Source organism: Castor canadensis, chromosome 7 (genome assembly GCF_047511655.1).
Source record: "Castor canadensis chromosome 7, mCasCan1.hap1v2, whole genome shotgun sequence".
In the NCBI taxonomy this organism is placed as follows: domain Eukaryota; kingdom Metazoa; phylum Chordata; class Mammalia; order Rodentia; family Castoridae; genus Castor; species Castor canadensis.
In genome coordinates this window covers 16,475,661-16,495,763 of record NC_133392.1, presented here as the reverse complement: position 1 = coordinate 16,495,763, position 20,103 = coordinate 16,475,661, and the positions used below count along the sequence as shown (strand labels likewise).

The 20,103-nt window shown below is 40.1% G+C and overlaps 1 protein-coding gene across 10 annotated transcripts in view; it reads right to left on the bottom strand.

Moving 5' to 3' along the window:
* The window catches only part of Ablim1 (actin binding LIM protein 1), a 291,006-nt gene that overhangs the window by 49,572 nt on the left and 221,331 nt on the right, over window positions 1–20,103 (bottom strand). For all 10 annotated transcript variants that reach the window (XM_074078243.1, XM_074078244.1, XM_074078246.1 and 7 more), the window contains one exon: window positions 540–627. In XM_074078243.1, coding sequence (XP_073934344.1) covers window positions 540–627 — 88 coding nt within the window. The remainder of the gene's footprint in view (window positions 1–539; window positions 628–20,103) is intronic.

Sequence of the window (20,103 nt, the reverse complement as noted above, 5' to 3'; positions counted from 1 at the left end):
CTCTTCCAGAGACTTTGGGTGTGTTCTCTTATTTCACTATGAACTATGTCACTTTAATGGGATGGGATGAAATATGTCTGTCTGTGATGCAAGTCATCCAATAAGATCTTTTTCTTGAAAGCACAGAGAAGAGCAGGCCTGAAGTTGTTAGTAACAGGAGAAAAGGCAAAGTAGCCATGAAATCAACAACACTTCTAGAACTGGTTTCTTTCCTCTGGTCTCTTGTTTCCCAAACACATTCCTGGGGAAAGTTGGGAGGAGGAATTGCTGATTTTCACTCTTCCTCACACCCACATCATGTCTTATTCATTCTTTCCAAGCAGCCCATTTGTAGACAGCCTGGAGGCTCACCGCCAGTGTGTCAATTGCTTGGCTGATTAACACTCACTGATGAGGTAACTTTTGGCCACATTCATGTTGGATTTGGGTAGCCTCTCAGCTAATAAAATGCCTCCTTCTCTACAAACAATCCAACAAACACAGTAAAATTTTCTTTCCCCAAGTGTGGAGAACTCACTGTGTTTTCAAGTCCACCTTACCTTGAAGATACATTTCCTCTCCTTCTGTGAACATCTGGTTGCATCTGCTGCATCGTGCACAGCTGGGGTGATAATGCTTGTCACCTGCCTGCAAGAGAAAAATCAGGGGACATTTAGTTTAATCTTTGTCAAGACTCAGACTCTCCCAGACTTGCAGATTTATGGGAAAAGAGAAGTTACTGATGAAGGAAAAAATAACTTTCCAAACTTCTAGTACCAACAGTCTTAGAAGTTAAAGCCAAACTCCCTGGCACTGAGAGTGCTAAAAAACCAGCAATTTCTGCCCACCATAATGGGGCTTCCCTGCCTTTCAGGATTTCTGGCTTCCTCTTCTCTCTTGACCTGGGCTTTCCTGGATGGGTGCCGATCATACACCACACTGCTGAAAAGAGTCCATCCTAAAACTCTACTTTAAAATATCAACATCCAAATTTATGTTGGTGGTCAACGCCAGTCTATACTTAAATTAACAAAAACAAATGATCTTCATATTTAGAAGGTTCTTGCTTTTTTGGTTACACAATCAGAAAATATTTAATACACCCAGGTCACACCAAAGCAAGAGAAACCATGCGAACGGCATAATATTCTGCTTTCATATCAAAAGGAGCCCAAATTCTCATCTATGCTGCCAATGTCTTTTATTAAGTTTTCTGAAGAAGGCATTTTATTGAGGCTGTTCTGCATTATTCTCTGATATTTCACGTCCCAGAATATGACAGATGCCAACGTAGCAGGTGTTGACTTCCCCAAGGCGAAGTGTCACTGGACACAAAGACAATTCTCTAGGACAGGTGCCAAGTCACATTAGAGCCATGCTCCAAACACAAGCCCAACAAAAACAGAATCATTCACAGCTTAGCAAAAAAATTTTTAAAATCCCTTCACAACCTAAAAATGATCAAATATACTCTGTGATTAAAACATTTTTATCAATGGTTTTCATGTGAAAACATGTCTTTTGCATTAACCATATGCAATGGCAGTGCTGAGAAACAGAAGTGTCCACTTCCTGCTTCTGGTCAAACCACAACAGGAAGTCAAAGTCCAGGTGGTGACTCCTTTCTCACACCCTGCAGTAGACACGTTAAAATCCCCTTAGCATGAGATGGTGGTTAGCTACTCAAGATAATCAGCCAGAAGAAAAACTGAGTTACTGAAATTAAAAGCTAGGAATGACATCTTTTCAGTGGCCCCTGACAAAAATTCCCAGAAGTGCTTTTATTCTTGTCTACCTGCTTTTTATTAAAAAAAAATTGATGTTTTGTGAGGGGTTGGATGGGTGGGGTGTGAGTAGCAACAGAAGCACAGGAAAAATAAGTGTGAAGTAGCTCCTGCCCTTAGGACATCCAGGGTCAAATGTATGGGAAGGGAAGAAGAAAGATTTTACTCAGTTCTAAAGAGGTTGGTTTGGCTAGGACATCAGTGCTGAAGTCCTAGTTAGATAGAACAATCTGAATTCTCAAGGAAGATGTAAGGGAAAGTGAAGGAATAAAGGCTCCTTGACAAGAATCTGGTGTCATCCATGGTGAAAAGCACATACTCACTAAACTAGGAACAGAAAGAAATTTCTTCAGGCTGATAAAGCATATTTGCCATATTTAGTGGCGAGACATTAGCTGTAATCTCATTAAAGACAGGAACAAGACAGAGATGTAAACTTTCACCAATATCATTCTGTATTGTTTGGGTCCTAGCCAGCATGATAAGTCAAGAAAAATAAGTAAGTATAAAGATCACCAATAAAAGAGTTCAGTCAAGTGGCTAGATAAAAAATAATATAAAACCCATTATTTAATAGCAATTAGCAATAAAAATTAAATAAGTGTAATGGGAAAACAAATAACCACCCCCTAATGCAAGATCTACATAGGAAATTATTGAACTTAACTGACAAACATGCAGTGTTTCTGGACAGATGAAACCAAATGAACCAATTAACATGATGCATTCCAATCAGAATGCACAGTGGAGTTTCCTGTAGACCACTTCTTTCTGTGTGGCACTGGGGTTTGAACTCAGGGCCTCACACTTACTAGGCAGGCATTCTCACTGCTTCAGTTACTCTGCTAGCCCTGGAGTTTCCTTTATAGACCTTGCCAGGTTGTTTCTGTAAGTTCACATAAGAGAAAAAAAAATGTGCAAAAATACAGACTTTTTTTTTTTCCAAAAGAGTGCAGCAACAAGAGGGAATTTTCCCTTTCTGACACAAATTTTGTAGTAAGGATAAAATAATGAAAGTACTTTAACACCAGTATTGGAGTAGAAAATAAAAACAATGGAACAGAAGGACCAATTTCATAGCCAAACATATAGAAATTTAGTTTATCCTGAGGTGATATTTCAAATGTATTGAAAGATTATTCCATAAATGTAAGGACAATTGGATCTCCCTTTAGAAAAAGATAATAGATTTTTAAGACTGCCTATACAAAAATAAATTCCAGAGAGCTTAAAAGTCAAAACCAGAAACAAAATTATAGAAGTATAAGAAGAACATATAGGAGACTAATAAATGTGACATAAGAAAACTTTCATAAGCAAGGTAAAACCTGGAAACAATAAATATTGGTTGATCTGTGCACAATTAAAAATCTCTAGACAAAAAATAATAGAAAATTTTGCTACATATTCCAGGTAAAGGATTACTTAGAATATAAAGAATTGCTATAATGAAAAATGTAGATGATCTAAACAATAATTTGTTCACTTCTCCCAGGAACCAGGGAAATACAGTTTAGAAAAAAATATTTTTTCATCAACAAATTGGTAAAAATAAAAAGAAGACCATTGATGGAAGTAGGAATCTTTACACACTTTTGGTGACCAAAATCCTTCCTGGAAGGCAATTTGGTGTTACCTATTAAATTTTTTTTTAACCTATTAAAATTTAATATGCAAATACCCTCTGACCTTTAACTCTACTTTTAGAAAGTGATCTAGTCTATATATCTAGTCACTGGTTTCTTACATCTGTGCACAAAGCTTATGTACAAAGGATATTTAGTACTGAAAACAACCCAAATTAGGAAGAAGTTAAAATAAAACATTGAATGAAGAAAACTTTACATTCTTACATGGAAAAAATTTAATATTAAGAGTTCAAACTAAAATTACAAGAGAAAAAAGCCAAGCAGAAAAATAATGCTTATGACATAGTCACATAAAGTAGAGGAGGCACTGGGTAAGTTTGATTGGATTCAAATTAGTTTTAGGATTATGTGATCTTGTTAAGGTGACAAGCTCACAATCCTCAGCTTCCACATCTATAAAATGGTAGAATAACTGCACTTACCACAGGGAGTTGAGGAAAACTATTGGGAAACTTGCATATAGCCTGACACCCAACCTATAAGCAGGTACTATCACTATTATTTATGTTAGAGGCAACACCTGGTATACTGATTTTATATGTGTGTTCTGCCTGGAGAAGATAGGAAGAATGACCACCAGTTAGTGTGCTGTGGTTGCCTCTGGGGAGAGTTGGGAGGGGGAAAAGGAGAAGCCTGTATCATCTCACTCTTTTTCATCAAGAATGTATTTTTATGTTACTGTATAAAAAAAGAATGAAGACAAAGAGGAAAAGGGCCATGTCTCTTGGAGCCACAACATCTGGGATTTAGTTTTCACTCCAGCCTGTACTAGAAATATGATCTTGGGGGAAATCACAATCTTGGAAGTTCTATTACAGAGCAGAGATGATGGTGGTGACGATGGTGATACTAATAAAATGAACATTTTTGTTTTGCTTGCTCTCTGTCAGTTACTGTTTTATATACTTTATGAACATTTGGTCAGTTTATGCCATAATCAACTTAACAAGGCTAGGAATATTATTCTCCCTACTTTGTAGCTCAGAAAACTGAGGCCTGGAGAGGTTTAGCAATTTGCTTGTGGATACACTGTTCAAAATGGTGGGACCTGGATGTTACCCATCCAGGTGGTCTGGCTCTGGAGTGTATGCACCACACTCACTGGTTCACTAGTGCCACAACTAATAACCAGACAGAATTCTGCTGCTGTACCTCATAGTGTGAGCAGATGAATGATCAAATGGCGTTTTGAAAATGGTGTGATGCATTGCACCCAATAATAACAGCAGAAGTAACAAGAGTAACAGCCTACTAGCTCTACCCAGAGGCAGCCACGTTCACAATCATAAAGTTTGTGAGTGGGGTGTGGGATGCTGGTAAAAGGCTCCCTGAATGTCACCTTTCCCAAGCACAGGCACAGGAGATTAGGTGTGTTATATGAACTGTCACAGAGATGGATAGAAGCTATGGCAAAGCCCTGGGCAGCAGGGCTTTGCTCTACAAATCATTAGCACAAACACTGCTAAGAAACAATTTCACCATGCTGCCAGAGACATCCATCTTTTGCTCCTGAGCTACTGAACATGTCAACAAATTCATGTCACGTCAAGAAATTCAGACTCAAAGGCCATAGGAGAGCTTTTGTGTATCTGGATCAGTGCAGGCCTGAGGGGCTAGGAGGTTAAGAACAAGTGAGCCCCTCCTCTGCATGGGTGAGTGACCCCATCCCTACTGTTTCATTTCTCCTTATACAGGTACCCGTGACAGTTCACAGAGAAGTCCTGTGTACAGGGCCAGGGAAAGTACCAGAGCTGAACACAGACACTGGTTCCTATGCAAACTAACCAAAAGTGGCACATAGCCAAACCAACATCATTTAAATTGGAGTCATTTTTTGAAGAAGGGAAAGTATTTTAGATCAAGCAAAATGAGAGACTAAGTAGCACCCAAAAAAGAAACAGATAGTAAGTGTGATTTATCAGAGAGGAGCTATTGATTGTAAACTTGCAAAGCACAGCAGGGAGTCTGTTGTGGGGTATTGGTTTACTTGGTACCTGGTTTCAGGGGCACAACCTCCAATTCTAGCTAAGCCTGAGTCTGAGAGGCCAGATATACCACTGGAGCCTGCCAAAACTTTGTCACCACCACTATTCTCTGGCAGTCTCTGTATCCAGCATTTTCACATATCTAAAATGTACATTGAAAAGACTGCATTCTGGCTAGCATTAAACTCCATACAAGAAACAATCTTATTTAGCCAAGCCTCACAAAGGACCTGCCTATGTATTCAAAGTATTAAACAAAAAAAACTACTACCTTTAATAGTGATGGTTAAGTCAGATGTTGGTGGTTATTAATATCTGTTTGGTTAATCTCTAATTTGAAGTGTAAACTTAAACACACAAGCTAGAATTCTGGGACAATGCCACCCACCTACACTAAGACAAATTTAGTGTAAGATATCAACATTCTGATGGAAGACTAGAAAGGAGTTCTGAATTCCTTATGGACATGGTGTATAAAGAAAGGGTTCCAAAATTTGGAATCAGTTTAGTGTATTAGTCCTTAATTTGCTCCCCGTGGGGGCCTCAATTATGTCACTACCTACTCACTACATGCCACAGGACCCTATCTGAAAAAAAAAAAAGGTAAAGATAAGTTTAACTCCCATTCAGATAGAACATTCTATGTTTTGTGTAAAATTCCACACTGCTACACACCCACAGAGCAGTGGAGCAGTGTTAACAGAAAGCCATTTGGGCAGGGAAAAGGCATTCTTGATGGCAGGGAATGGAGCTTAGCCAATGACTCCAGTGTCTGATACCCAGGAGGGACTGTGAGACCCTGGCTAAGCCCTGTGCCTACTACTTGGAATAGAGAAAGAAGTGGGATTATGGAGTTCATCCCTGGAAAGATAATCTGCTGTCTGAGCTCTTGGGATTGACCTTCATTCATTTATAGCTTGTGCCCTGCCTACTTCAAGAAGGACTTACAGATGCTGATTGGAGAAGACCATGATGTAAACACAACTGATCAAAACCTTAAAATTTAAAAAGCCCCAAGCATGTTTGTTATGATTTCAGCTTCTTACAAGAAAACAAGGAAAACAATGGGCTACATACAATTGTGACTAGAGAGTTCAGGTTCTTGACTGTAAGTTCAGTCAGTCATTGTCAGCTGAAGTCTTACAGGGTCTTGCTCTGTGCCAGGCAATGTATCAAGCATGTTTAATGAGTTGTCTCACAGCAGTCCTATGAGGTAGGTTCTGTTTTATGGACTTATTCTACAAGCAAGGAAACTGAAAAACAGAAGGTAAATAATTTACCTAGAGCCCTCAGTGCTTCCAGAAGGCAGAGCTAGGCTTTGAACCCAGGCTATGTAGCCTGACTCCAGGTGCATGTTTAACCACTCTGTCAAACTGCTCCAAAGAGCATCAAAAGATTTCTCCTACAGAAACCCTCAGTTGTAGAATAGGAAAAATACCTTCCACAACAATTTGAGCTGATGGTACAATGCATGCAAGCTCTATCTTAATCAGACCCTTCAGAAATACCAAGAGCGTGGCACTAAAAGACCCTTGCATACAGCCATTTCTACAGGAGAAGTTAAATTATCAAGGTCTAGGTTTGAGGTTTCTTTTTTTTAGGATGTAAGTTTATTCAGAGGTAGAACTAAAAACCCCAAAGGAATAAATTGTTTTTGATCTTTAAGACCCACCCACGGGGGAGAAATGGCACAAACAATGTATGCACATATGAATAAATGAATAAAGACAAAAAAAAATGACCCATCCAAACACAGTTTTGGTTAATGGTGATTTCAGATCAAGAACAAGTAAACACTCAGAGGTTGGAGTTTTCTAACTTTGCTATGCATAAACAATACCCAAGGAACCTTTAAAAAATACATTCACAAGCCCGATGGTGGATTCCGGCAATCAGCTTCTTTTTCTTAATTTTTATAAGCACCAAAATGAGTCTGCAGATGACCATGAACTGAGAAAACACCAGATAAGGTAGAATCAAAACCCCAAACCTGGAGTAGATGAGACGCTAGAGAAAGGAACAAGACATGCTTACGTGGCAGGTGCATGGGTGGGGAGGGAGATGTGAAACACACAAGCTCCCTGTCCTCCTGCTGAAAGGAGTGCTTGGGCTGACTCAGCCTTTTTGCAGCCATGGCCTTGTCCCCTGAAGTGGGAGAGGCCCACTGCAACTGGACAGGCTTGATCTCCAAGCTGAACACTTACCTATGCAGAGGCCTTTCTCCTGATGCAGCACCATGAACAGGCAGGATAATGAGGGTGTGTCTTGGCCTCAAATTTGTATCCTGGGCAAAGGTGAATAAATCAGTCTACCCAGGCAGTTTTCACAAAGCCCAGAGGACACCATACAAGTCTGTGCAAAGAACCAGCACATATAAGAAGATCCTATAGCCTTCAGTGCCTTACCTCCTGCAACCCCTGTTCAGAGGGAGGGTGGCAGCTCGGTTTTCCAAATGAGGATACATTAGACAGTTCAGAGAGAAATAAACCATTATCCTCTAATGCCCTTGTTCTCTTTGGCCACCTGCTCAAAACTTAAAGGCAGAGCAGCAGCTCCTGTCTTTTTTTTTTAATTGTTTTATTATTCATATGTACATACAATGCTTGGGTCATTTCTCCCCCCTGCCCCCACCCCCTCCCTTACCACCCACTCCGCCCCCTCCCTCTCCCTCCCACCCCCTTGATACCCGGCAGAAACTATTTTGCCTTTATTTCTAATTTTGTTGAAGAGAGAGTATAAGCAATAATAGGAAGGAACAAGGGTTTTTGCTAGTTGAGATAAGGATAGCTATACAGGGAGTTGACTCACATTAATTTCCTGTGCATGTGTGTTACCTTCTAGGTTAATTCTTTTTGATCTCACCTTTTCTCTAGTTCCTGTTCCCCTTCTCCTGTTGGCCTCAGTTGCTTTTAAGGTATCTGCTTTAGTTTCTCTGCGTTGAGGGCAACAAATGCTAGCTAATTTTTTAGATGTCTTACCTATCCTCACCCCTCCCTTGTGTGCTCTCGCTTTTATCATGTGGTCAAAGTCTAATCCCTTTGTTGTGTTAGCCCTTGATCTAATGTCCGCATATGAGGGAGAACATACGATTTTTGGTCTTTTGGGCCAGGCTAACCTCACTCAGAATGATGTTCTCCAATTCCATCCATTTACCAGCGAATGATAACATTTCATTGTTCTTCATGGCTGCATAAAATTCCATTGTGTATAGATACCACATTTTCTTGATCCATTCTTCAGTAGTGGGGCATCTTGGCTGTTTCCATAACTTGGCTATTGTGAATAGTGTTGCAATAAACGTGGGTGTGCAGGTGCCTCTGGAGTAACCTGTGTCACATTCTTTTGGGTATATCCCCAAGAGTGGTACTGCTGGATCAAATGGCAGATCAATGTTTAAGCAGCTCCCTTCTTTTAAGGAGGATAAAAAATAAAAAAAAAAAAGTACGATGTCCTGGGACAAATGCATGCTGGGATTTTGCAGATGGTTACTGATTTCTTATCTCCCAAGGAATTAAGTTCAAAAAACTTGAAAGCAGTCTTTGTCATTTAATAGTGCTATATAAATGCTATCTGTAAATGTATGCATCCCTAAAGGACATAACCCTGTTCTCCTTAAATTGATCTATAAGTTCATAAAGTCCTTATCAAAACGTCAGCAGAACTGTATATAGAAAATGACAAACTGATCCTAAAATTTATATGGCAATGCAAAGGGGCCAGAAAAGTAAACACTTTAAAGCTACTAGTCAAGACAGCATGGTTTTGGCAATGTAATCCCAGCTACATGGGAGGCAGAGGTAGAAGGATCACTGCCCAAGGCTGAAAAAGTACAAGACCCTGTCTCAAAAACAACTAAAGCAAAAAGGACTGGAGGTATGGCTCAAATGGTAGAGTGCTTGCCCAAGGTCCTGAGTTCAAAACCCAAGTACAGCAGAGAGAGAGAGAGAGAGAGAGAGAGAGAGAGACAGAGACAGACAGAGACAGAGAGAGAGAGAGAGAGAGAGAGAGAGAGAGAGAGAGAGAGAGAGAGAGAGAGAGAAACAAGAACAAGAGAACAAAACAGGGCAGAGGGAAAGGTGCGGGGGTGAAGCCTTGACCTGGAAGGCAGAATAAACTGTTCTATTTCCTGTCCACAGTAAGGAATCAGGGTGCACATGCATTCATTCCTGTTTGGAGGCTGATTCCTCTGGGAAGCTGTTTAAAAAGATGGATTCTGCTTTCCAAAACAAACCATACCTGCAGAATAGATGGCTAGATACACATGTGCAATATGTATTATTGAAATTACATGAAGATTTTAAACATTTTCAAAGGGATTTTTAAAACTGTTTGTTCACCTAATCACTATTTCTCTGTCTTCAGAGGAATTTCTACTTCCCTTGTACAAGACAGAAAGTCAACTGCAGGGAGATTAGGTAAAACCATGAGCTGTCGGAAAGAGAACCTCCAGGGTGGTACTTTTGATGTGTGCTTTAGCACACGGCATCTAATTAGATTCCCTCTGACCCACTGAAATAAGCTCCATCATTCTTCTTGTTTTATGGTGATCAAAGGAGACTCAGAGGCTAAATGACTTGCTGAACCAAGATTAAGGTCATATAGATATCTGAACAAGGAAACATCTCAGGTTTCTGAACACAAATTCAACTTTTTTTGTACCAGTACCACCTTCCACATTGCTTTTTCTTTTTTGTTTCAGAAATCTCAGGCACATAGGTAAATAACTCCTGTATGACTTAAAAAGATTCCACAATGATTTTTTTTTTGCATTATATCATGATTACTATCTTTTTAGATTATTGTTGTACTGAGGGTACATTGTGACATTTACAAAAGTTCTTACAATATATCATAGTTGAATTCACCCCCTCCACCAGTCTCCTTTACCTCCCCTTCCCCCATAAGATACCACAATGATTGAGGAAAAAACATTTTAATAACAAGTGTCTTAGACATTTTACCAAATTTTAAAGGTAAAATGTAAATGTGAAACTAATGAAGATGAATCTCCATTTTTGAAATGGAAAACCTCTTCGCCTTTTGGCTTGTTTGAGTCTGCCTTCTTTTAGCATGGCTTCCTACTGTGTGTCCAGAGTAGGGAGGTGGGTTTTAGAACAAAGAGAAGACAGTGTCTAAACTCTGACTGTTCAAATACTGGGACCTTAGAAACGTTTCTGGATTTACTTATTCATCCTTAAAAAACGATATAAGAAAAGCTACCATGTAGGATTGTTATGAAAAATTAACTAACCAAAGGTGAGTTAGTGGCAAAGCACCAACTGGTACCAATCAAAGCAGGTGACCTTCCTCCAGCCCTTTCTACCAGATTATAAATTCCTTTAAGGACATAGGCTATTCCTGTATCTTCATAAATCTAGGATCACTCTTACTTTCCATACAGCAAATTCTCTAGAAGTATTCTGTCAAACACAAACGTTTATCAGAAAACTCTAAATCACTTTATGAACAACCATGGTGGACAAAAAGGCAGTTGGAGAAGAATTTCCATGCCCCAGCTATGACTGCAGTATTTACTTGTTTCCAGTTACCATGCTTAAGCACCTCACCAATCTTTTCTTTTCTGGCTGTCCTGACAATACTGTGAGGCAGGTATTATGCCCAGTTGGCAGATGAGAGCAAGGAACCACCCAAGGTGTCTCAGTTTGCAAGGGATGGGGCTGAGCTCTGAATCCAGGTCTGTCAACTGCACAGACCAACTGCTCAGAGCCAAAATTCCTGCTGAGATCTGCCTGGCAATGCACATCTCCTATGACTATTTATCATCTGTCAACCTTCTTTTTGAGACTACAAATAAAAGTGCAAATAAAAGCACAAATCATGGCTTCCTATTTCATAGTCTGCTAAGGCCCCCAAACCTTACAATTTTATTTATTACTTATAATACTTAATTTGTTTATTTATATTTTGAGACAGGGTCTCATTATGCAGTCTAGGCTGGCTTTGAACTAATGATCCTCCCGTCTCTGCCTTCTGAGTGCTGGGATTACAGACGTGTGTGCCACCACACCCACCTACTTTTTAAGTCTTCAATAAAGATTTTACTGTATCTTTCCTGCTTCCACCTATTGAAAAGGCCTTATCTCAAATGGTGTAAACAAAACCCAAAATACCTCTGCAAACAATACCAAGCAAAATTCAGTGGAAACTACAGAGTTCCCAAATGCCTCTTGACACTTGTACAACTTTGTACACATGGGTGATATATTTGTTATAACTGATGGCTACAATGACACATGAGTATCGCCGAAGTCCATAGCTTACAGTAGGATTCACTCTTGGTGATGTGCATCTTATCTATCTAAAGAAATTTATGACACATATTCACTGTTACAGTATCATACAGAGTAGTTTCACTGCCTTAAAAACTCTGTGTTTTTATTTTATTGTATGCATACCTCAATATTATTTCTTGACATGGGTGACCTTCATGGTGTGGAATGTTGAAATCCTAAATCATTGAAAATATCCAGCCAGACCAGCCAGCCCTTATTTTCAAATTCAATTCATGTCTCCTAGAAGCCAACTATCTTTTCTTAAGACCAGGAACTGATAACATAGCATGAATATAGTCATGTAGTTACTATCTTCTGGAAGGTTAGTAAGAAACACAACCTAGTTTGGATTTCCTTGGGTATTATCTGAATTTGGTACTCCCAAAGATTTTGTTTATCATAGTTTCAGCCCATTCTGTAGCTTGTCTTGTTTTCTTCACTTCAGGAGCAAAATGCCGTGCATTTGATTGTTCTTCCTGCCTCATAAGTCTTGAGAACAATTTTTCCCCCTCTTTCTTTGGAGGGCAAAAGAGGTGTGCTTTTTTTTTTTCTCTAAATAAAATTCCTTATTGAAGTATAACACATTCTGAGAATTGGGCACAATCATACATATGTATCTCAATGAACTTTCATAAATGCAATATACCCTGTAACCAATGTTCTTATCAAGAAAGAGGACCCTGTCTGTCCCAGAAACATCCTTATGCCCTCTTCCACTGACTGTCTTCTCTTCACTATGTTGAATTCTATCCCCATGTGCCAGATTAGCTTGTGTTTAGAGTTTACATAAATGGGAGCAAATCCATTTGACTTCTATCACTTGACACTTTGTGAGAATCATCCATGACCCTGTGTGTAGTCACATTTCAATAAATCTTATAACTGCATAGTATTTCTTGGTGTAAATAGACTACATTTTATTTACTCATTTTACTCTTGATGGACATTCAATAGTTTAATTTTTTTGTCTGTTCTGAATAGTATTGCTGTGAAAATTCCTACTCTTGCCTCATAAATTATAGCTACATTTCAATTGCATATCTGTGCAGAAGCAGAAGTATGTGGCAAGGTTATAGGGTACATTTATGTTCAGCTTTGGTAGCGACTTTACTGCCAAACAGTTGTCCAAACTGGATTTTGCCTTGTATTACCATTTTAATCCAAGAGGAATTTAAAGGAATTAAGTAAGAAGAATCATATTAAGAGCACTTGGCCAAATGGATTTCCAAAGTGTTTTTCTAACCTCTGTAGAGAGAATCTTTTATGAAATGGTCTCTAAATATGAGCTCTGTAGTTTAATCCCATCAGGCATCCATTATCCTAGACCTCCAGTGTGCCACAAAGCAATTTTCCATCCTCCTTTCATCCTTGTCCTTCTGTTGTTAGTGTCCTTTGAAGGGATGGAGAGATGTGGATAGAATGCAAATAGCCCTCATATTTAATTCCTAAATTGACTTTAAATCAGCAAGCAATGGGCTGGAGGCATGGCTCAAGAATAGAATACATGCCTAGCAAGCACAAGTTCAAACTCAATACTGCAAAAAAGAAAAGAAAAAAAGAAGTTAAGAAATCAGCAATGGTTGGCACTGCCTGGATCACTCTGTATTAGTGTTTGCCATGAAGCCTCAAAAGTAGGTTTTCCACTCAGGACCAAGGCAATTGGAAACAGTAAAAAAAGAACTGGATTTGGCTATTTAAGGACTTTAGTGGTGTTCACAAGACCTATTTTTTTTCTTCTTATCATGGAGCTTCCCTTATTGATTATTTATTGCTGTATTACCCTTTGCATTTGTTTTGTACTTGAACGTTTAGAAAGTACATTCACATTTATTTAATTTACCCAGCACTTTGTGTTGTACCTTACTGGTCTTACACCTATTTATGGGCTAAGATTGAAAAGAGTCCAAACTGACAGAGTTAGTGTTCAAATCCAGAGATTTTAATTAATTCTCCACTTCCCCACATTCTGCTACATATCAAGGGCTCAGAAGAACTACTTTAGTAACACAGACAGCTTAAATATCATAAGCATTCTTTTTTTTTTCTTCCATAAGTATCATGAAGGGGCATGGAGCCAATGGACCTTTGTAAGGCTGTCCCTTCAGACATAGCAACTCACTTAAAGCGATCATTTGAAATTGTGAACAAGAAAGGATCTCAGTCCCTGGAGTCTCCTGAAGAGGGGGTCAATGGGCCCATTTTAATTTGTTACAATGCTCTGCTCGTATCTGCATGTGCAATGCTGGGAGAGGAAAACGGGTGGAGGTTATAAGAAATGTTAGGTTGGACCCGTACAAAACTTACAGAATGTTTGGCTCTCTTGGCTTATACTCCACAATCCTGTGCCTTTTCCGATAAGATCTCATTTTCCTAAAAGTTGTAAAAGTGCCTCAATGTATTGACTCTGCTGTGCAGGTAGAAGAAATACTAATTATTTGTAAGTCCACTTTGAATAATATGACAGAGGGAACAGATAAACCAGGTTGCAGAACACCAAGTGATGCCGACTCTGGAAGGAATATTAAAGGGGTCTCCTCAGGAAGTTGGGAGGGGAAGGGGGAGAATGGAATCCAATGGAATGTTCCTGTGAACTGAGAGGGATAAGCTGCCACTGTAGCTCTGCATGTGGTAAAAACACTGGCACAGTCCAGGGAAGGAGCACCAAGAAACTTACAATCCTTCTTCCCAAACTCAGACACGACCCTTACACTCACGGTCAAAGGTTTTATATCCTTTTCTTTCTTAACACCAGAAGATAAATATTTGCCTTTAAGTCAACACTCCTGAAATCTAACCCCAATTGGATAATTTTTGTCTGTTGTGCAAGAGCAAAAACTTAAGGTTTCTTGTTACTCGTGACCTCATTCCCAGTCTCCTTTCCAAAACAATAGCATACTGGAGTCAGGAACGCACAATCACAGCAATCAGAAGGATCTCTTTCATGTCAGTTGCTTTGAGGAAATCAAGTAATATTCATCTCCTGGCAACCAAATGGTACCAAAGTGGTGCATTTGGTAGTGGTGAGGGGGAGGTGAATGGTAATACCAGATTACAGGACAAGTCGCCTTTCTATGATATCACAGCAATTGTAGCAATCATGCAGAAGGTAGGTTTTTAAATTTAAAATATTTAAACTTGTCAGAGTGTGTGCAGCAAATAGGTTGTCCCAATGCAGTCTAACAACTGGGGTTAGACTCCTGTCTGTCAAGTGTTTTTCTTCATGTAGTTATTATCACTAAAGAACATTCCAGCTCTGTGACAACTACATTTCCCCTAGGAATTACAATTACTTTCCCATCCCACCCTGTTCTTTTTCCTTCCTCAGCATTTCTACCTTAAAATAAATCTTAAAGGGCTTCATGGGAGCTGGGGAGCACCCTGAACTCTCTCCACAGTTGGTACCCTGGCTTTGGAGTTGCCGGCAATCCTTTCCAGGTTATTTCCACTACAACCATCCTGCTGAGCTATCAAGACTGTTGTGCAGCTGGGTCAGCTCTGGGTTGCCTACAGTACTATCAGACTAAAAATATTTTTTCTTCCCCAGGGTTAGCAGAGCCTTCAGGGTGGGAACCAATCCTGGAGTAGTCAGAAAAACACAGCTTGCTTTTAAAAACATCCTTGTCTGATTTCCTCTCCCATTGTGACTGGACTTCACCCCCTCCCCCCACCCCAAACAAACAACTATGCCTTTCCAGCCTGGAATCCAGTGAGCACAGATTCCATAGTTTTACTGGGCACAGAGGGGAGGGAACTTCCAGCAGTCACTGCCTATCAGTTTCAACTATCAGAAAGAAGAAAAAAATGGAAAAATGAATTTGAAGAAGGAAGGGAGATGTATCCCCAAACCTGAAAATGTCCCTGAGAGAGTACAATGCAGGCAAGGCTCATGCCTTTGGATAACAACCAAAGAATTTCTGTATCCTGCACAAAAAGAGGCACACAATTCACATTCCAGACCTTGACATGCTGGGCGGGTGCTTGCCCTGCCCTGAGTCCTCTGGATTCCTCTGGAAGGGCAGGTCTGCCGGACTACAGCCAGGATAAGCAGGGAGTGCTATGGAGATAGGTGGCTGGCCCCACACCTGCTACATCAAACTCCAGTCGCAGTGGACAGGGGTCCTGCCAGAAGTGAACCCAGTGACCCTGCCACTGCTGGGTGCTGGAACCTAGATGACAGCTTAAGCCACATAGACGGATTCATGATTTTGTAAGTCCTGGGTTCCGTTCTGAGTGGTGACATAACGGATACCTTCAGAGTGCTAGAGTGCACCAAGCTGAGGTAAGGTGCACGCTGTGCCTCAGGGAAGCAGCCCCATCTGAGTACTTAGGTAAAGGGCGCTCAGCCTTCCCTGGTAATGGCTTTGGAATTCAGGCAAAAGTGGCCAGTTCCTCTGATGACACAAAGCTGGGAAAAGCCCAGCTAAAGCAGCCACCACTCTGCAGGAAACGCAGGTGGGGTTCCTGGGAAGCCCTCCTCTGCTGCTCAGCAGCCTTCACTCAGAAACCCTTTACTGGGCTGTAAGGATAATTAAATGCCAGGCTTTGGTGAACTTCATGATGCTGGCAGTTTTCTTTCTAGCTGAGTGGGATGAACATATCGCAGAAGCAGCCCACATAGGTGATGGTCCCAAAGGCAATGGATGAGCCCACAGGTCAAAGGCCTTGGACTGGAATCGGGAAAACTGGGTCCCGACTCATAAGACCTTGGGCTAGGCACTTTCTCCAGATTTCAGGATCCTTACTTGTGGGATGAGATGATTGCACTACAGGTCCTTTAAGAGACCTTCTAGCCCCCAAATTCTATATTCCTATGAAATAATAAAAATAGGATAGGACACTATTATTATTTTTGAATGTACAGGCAGGGAGTGTATTAAGAAAAGGGACAAAGCTCCCACAAGGGACAGGGAGGGGTCCTGAATGGGTTGCCCTCTAATTACTATTAAAGTAAAATGAAGATAGTTAGGACATCTTCCTTGGCAGTTACCATAAATTAAACAACCCTTCTATAGGAAAATAATGCACATTGTGACCACAATGATTAAATGTTGTCTCTGAACCACTAGATGTATTACTGAATTGAAAATTCTATAAATAGATGACAACAGCAACCATTAGTATTTGCACTGCACTTTTCAATTTATAAAACACTTTCCTGCATCTCTCTTCAATGTAGACTTACACCAGCGCAATGGGATTGGAGCATCAATCCCATCTGCTATACCCATTTTACAGAAGAGCAAGGTGAAGCTCACAGAGCTGTCTTCAATGATTGCAAAGTTATATTGAGAATCGATTCTTATGGTGAATACTCAGAACTCAGGGGAGCAGGAGACTATAACTATAAAACTCAAACATTGGAGACACACAGGTCTTACCAACCAGGGTTGATAGTCACATTCAGTGGGTGTGGCCAGGATGCAGGTGGAGAGGGTAACATGACGAAGGTCTCAGAGTACAAGAAAGGTTAAGTGCTAGCAGTCACCAAGGGACAGGATGCTGTTCTTTGTGGTCATTTGTGTCCCTGAGCAGCAAGAATTCATCCTGTATTTGTTGAGGTGATTATGAAACCCTGGTCCCTTATCCTACTGACCAGTCCCCAGAGCCCTCATTTCTTCCTCTTGATGTTCTCCATCCTCTCCTCTCCAGTCCTATGGTCACCATTCATGGTCAGCTCAGGACCCACGTGTGACCGCAAGCAACAGCACCTTGACTGCCCTCACCTCCCAGACACACCATTGAAACAACAGGTTAATTTTTCCTTAAGACCATGCGGATCACAATACTCTCTGGGTAAAAGGTCTTTCAGGACTTCCTGTTGCCTACTGAAAAAAGTTAAGCTTCCTGATCATGGAGTTCAACAAACTCTGCAATCTGGCGTCAGGCTGCCTGTGCAGCTCCATTGTCTACATACCTTGTCATGTCGGCCATGCCCGTCTCAAATATGTCATTATGCTGGTTTTCCCATCCCTTGAATTTACAAAAAGAAGCTAATCTTGAACTTCTTCTGCATTAGAAGTAACAGAGAAGTTGTTCCCAAATTATAGTTACCTGGGCCACATCTAGAGAGTTAGAGGAAGTCTGAGAAGGGCTTGGGCAGTAGACTATTTAAGAAGCTCCCCATGAGATTCCAAGGCACAGCTCAGGCTGGAAACTTCTAGACTAGAATGAGCCTTCCCCAGCAAACCCAGACTCAGGCATTGCCTTTGCTTTTCATTTACTTTTTCACCTCAATACATGGTCTTATACATTTATACAAAGCACACACCATCTATGTTACGCAATAAAATTATTTTAAGTGCTGGTTATCAAATTTTCCCCACTAGACTTTTAACTTATTGGGAATAAGAATATCCTTATTCATTTTTGTAGTTCCAGAGTCCAAATAGGTGTTTAGCATATATTTTTTGTATAAAATAGTCTATTTTATATAATAAAATACCAATGCTACAAAGCTTAATTAAAAAGCTGCCTTCTTTAGGGCTCTTTCCCTATCAACTTCATCTGGATGTGTTTACTCCCTTCTCTGAACTCCTGTAACATTTATTTATTATTTAGTATACTGAGACAGTGCACTAAATTTAGATATAATTTGTTTGATGACTTCTTCTAAATTTAAGTTCCTTGAAGGCAATGGCTGTGCCTTTTATAATTGTATTACTATAATTATGTAATCAACTAGCATAGTAGAAAGCATGAAATGTTACATTCTTATTTAGAGAATAAATTGTACATCAAACTAATATTCCAACAATCTGTAATTTATATTGCTGAGAAAAATTCTAATGTCACAGAACAAATTTAAAGGGCAAGCTATCTTGTTGAATCTATGTTGGGTTTTTATTCTATTCTAAGCTACACTTTTCCTATTTAAAATTCTTTACATACCTCTCTCAAACCTTTCTAGAATAGTCTCATTTCCTGCAGTTTTGCTCCCAGTATGTTTCTTGGCAAAGAGAAATTCTAATTCTTTCCGTATGCAATAAATGGGTCACCTATAGAAAACAGCCCAAACTCTCAGCAAAAAGACCAACTGTCTGTATGTTCCAGTTTTCCCTTTTAGCTGCTTGAGCATCAAAGTTAAAAAAAAAAAAGTCTTCCTGTTGGACCCCGCAGGTACCCTCTGCCATTCTCCCACACTTGAATGCACTGGCATATTTATCATCACATAGTCTCAGGTGGACAGATGCACTCTCAGCATCTTCCTGGAGCACTTAGGCCTTGACAAGCCCCATCCAAGACACGTCAATTTCCTTCTGTCCAATTAGGACAATAAAACTGCTGACACTTCCTTGCTACAGTCCATCTGAGCTGCTGAGCACAAGACACCTCCGGTGAACCTGACTGGGGAAAGCTACTTACTCCAAAACGGATGAGTCTAGTAAAAGCAGGAGCCTGAACAAAAGGATGTTTTCTCTTGTGTCTAAAAAGGGCCAAAATTGGTGATGTAGGGAAAGAAGATGTTTGCAAACCATGGCAATGTGTTACACTGAGCACCCTGCATATGCTAGTGACATATTATGTCCTCTGTGACCAGGGGCTGCCTGAACAGAAGCCAGAGCCTTCAGGCCAGAGTCTTTGCATTCTCAGTGTGTATGAATAGTGGGTATGCGGGAAGCACTGGACGAATGGAAAAGCCTTTTCTGTGTCAAGAGGAAGGGACAGTGGTTAATTACGATTCAGGAGTCAGGTGAGACTTCATGGAGGGTAGAACCTATAATGTGAGATTATAAAGATAGCAGAATGTCACTTTTATTACTGTATACACCAAAACTCAAGAATTTCCCCCCATCACTCACATTACAGTCAAGAGTACATGCATTATACTCCTCCATCCATGTTCCCTTACCCCAGCAAAACAGAACACACTAAAACCAGACACCTAAGCCTTCGAGGAACTTGTATTTCTATAGCTAAAGTTACTTTTCTATATTATTTTCTAGGTACCACGATTAGCTAAGTGTTTGTTTCTTACCTTTTGTATATTTAACTGCTAAATGTGATGCATTTACACAGAAAAACACTAAAGAAGGGATAGGAAGAGTAAAGAATACTGGCTTTTTATTACAGAAATGGGAGAGAAATGTGATAAATGCCCCAACCTGTGCTTATCATGGCTCAGAAAAGGAAGAGATTTGCTTTATTTCAGCTTCAGCTCACCCCTTCCTAACCTATAACAAAATGACCAACAATAAAAGAGCAACTTGGTCTGCACACTGGTGTGCTCCAGCAATGTGAATTCAAAGTTCCTCACCAATTCTGGTGTCTGATAAAAGTAAATGGAATCCCTCATTAGCCAGGGATGAAAGCACTGCTAGATGAGTTCTCAGCACTTCCTCTCTAGCCCAGAGCTAGTACACATTGGCAATTAATTTTTCTATGAAAAATGATTAACCGAATGCTGACCAAGAAA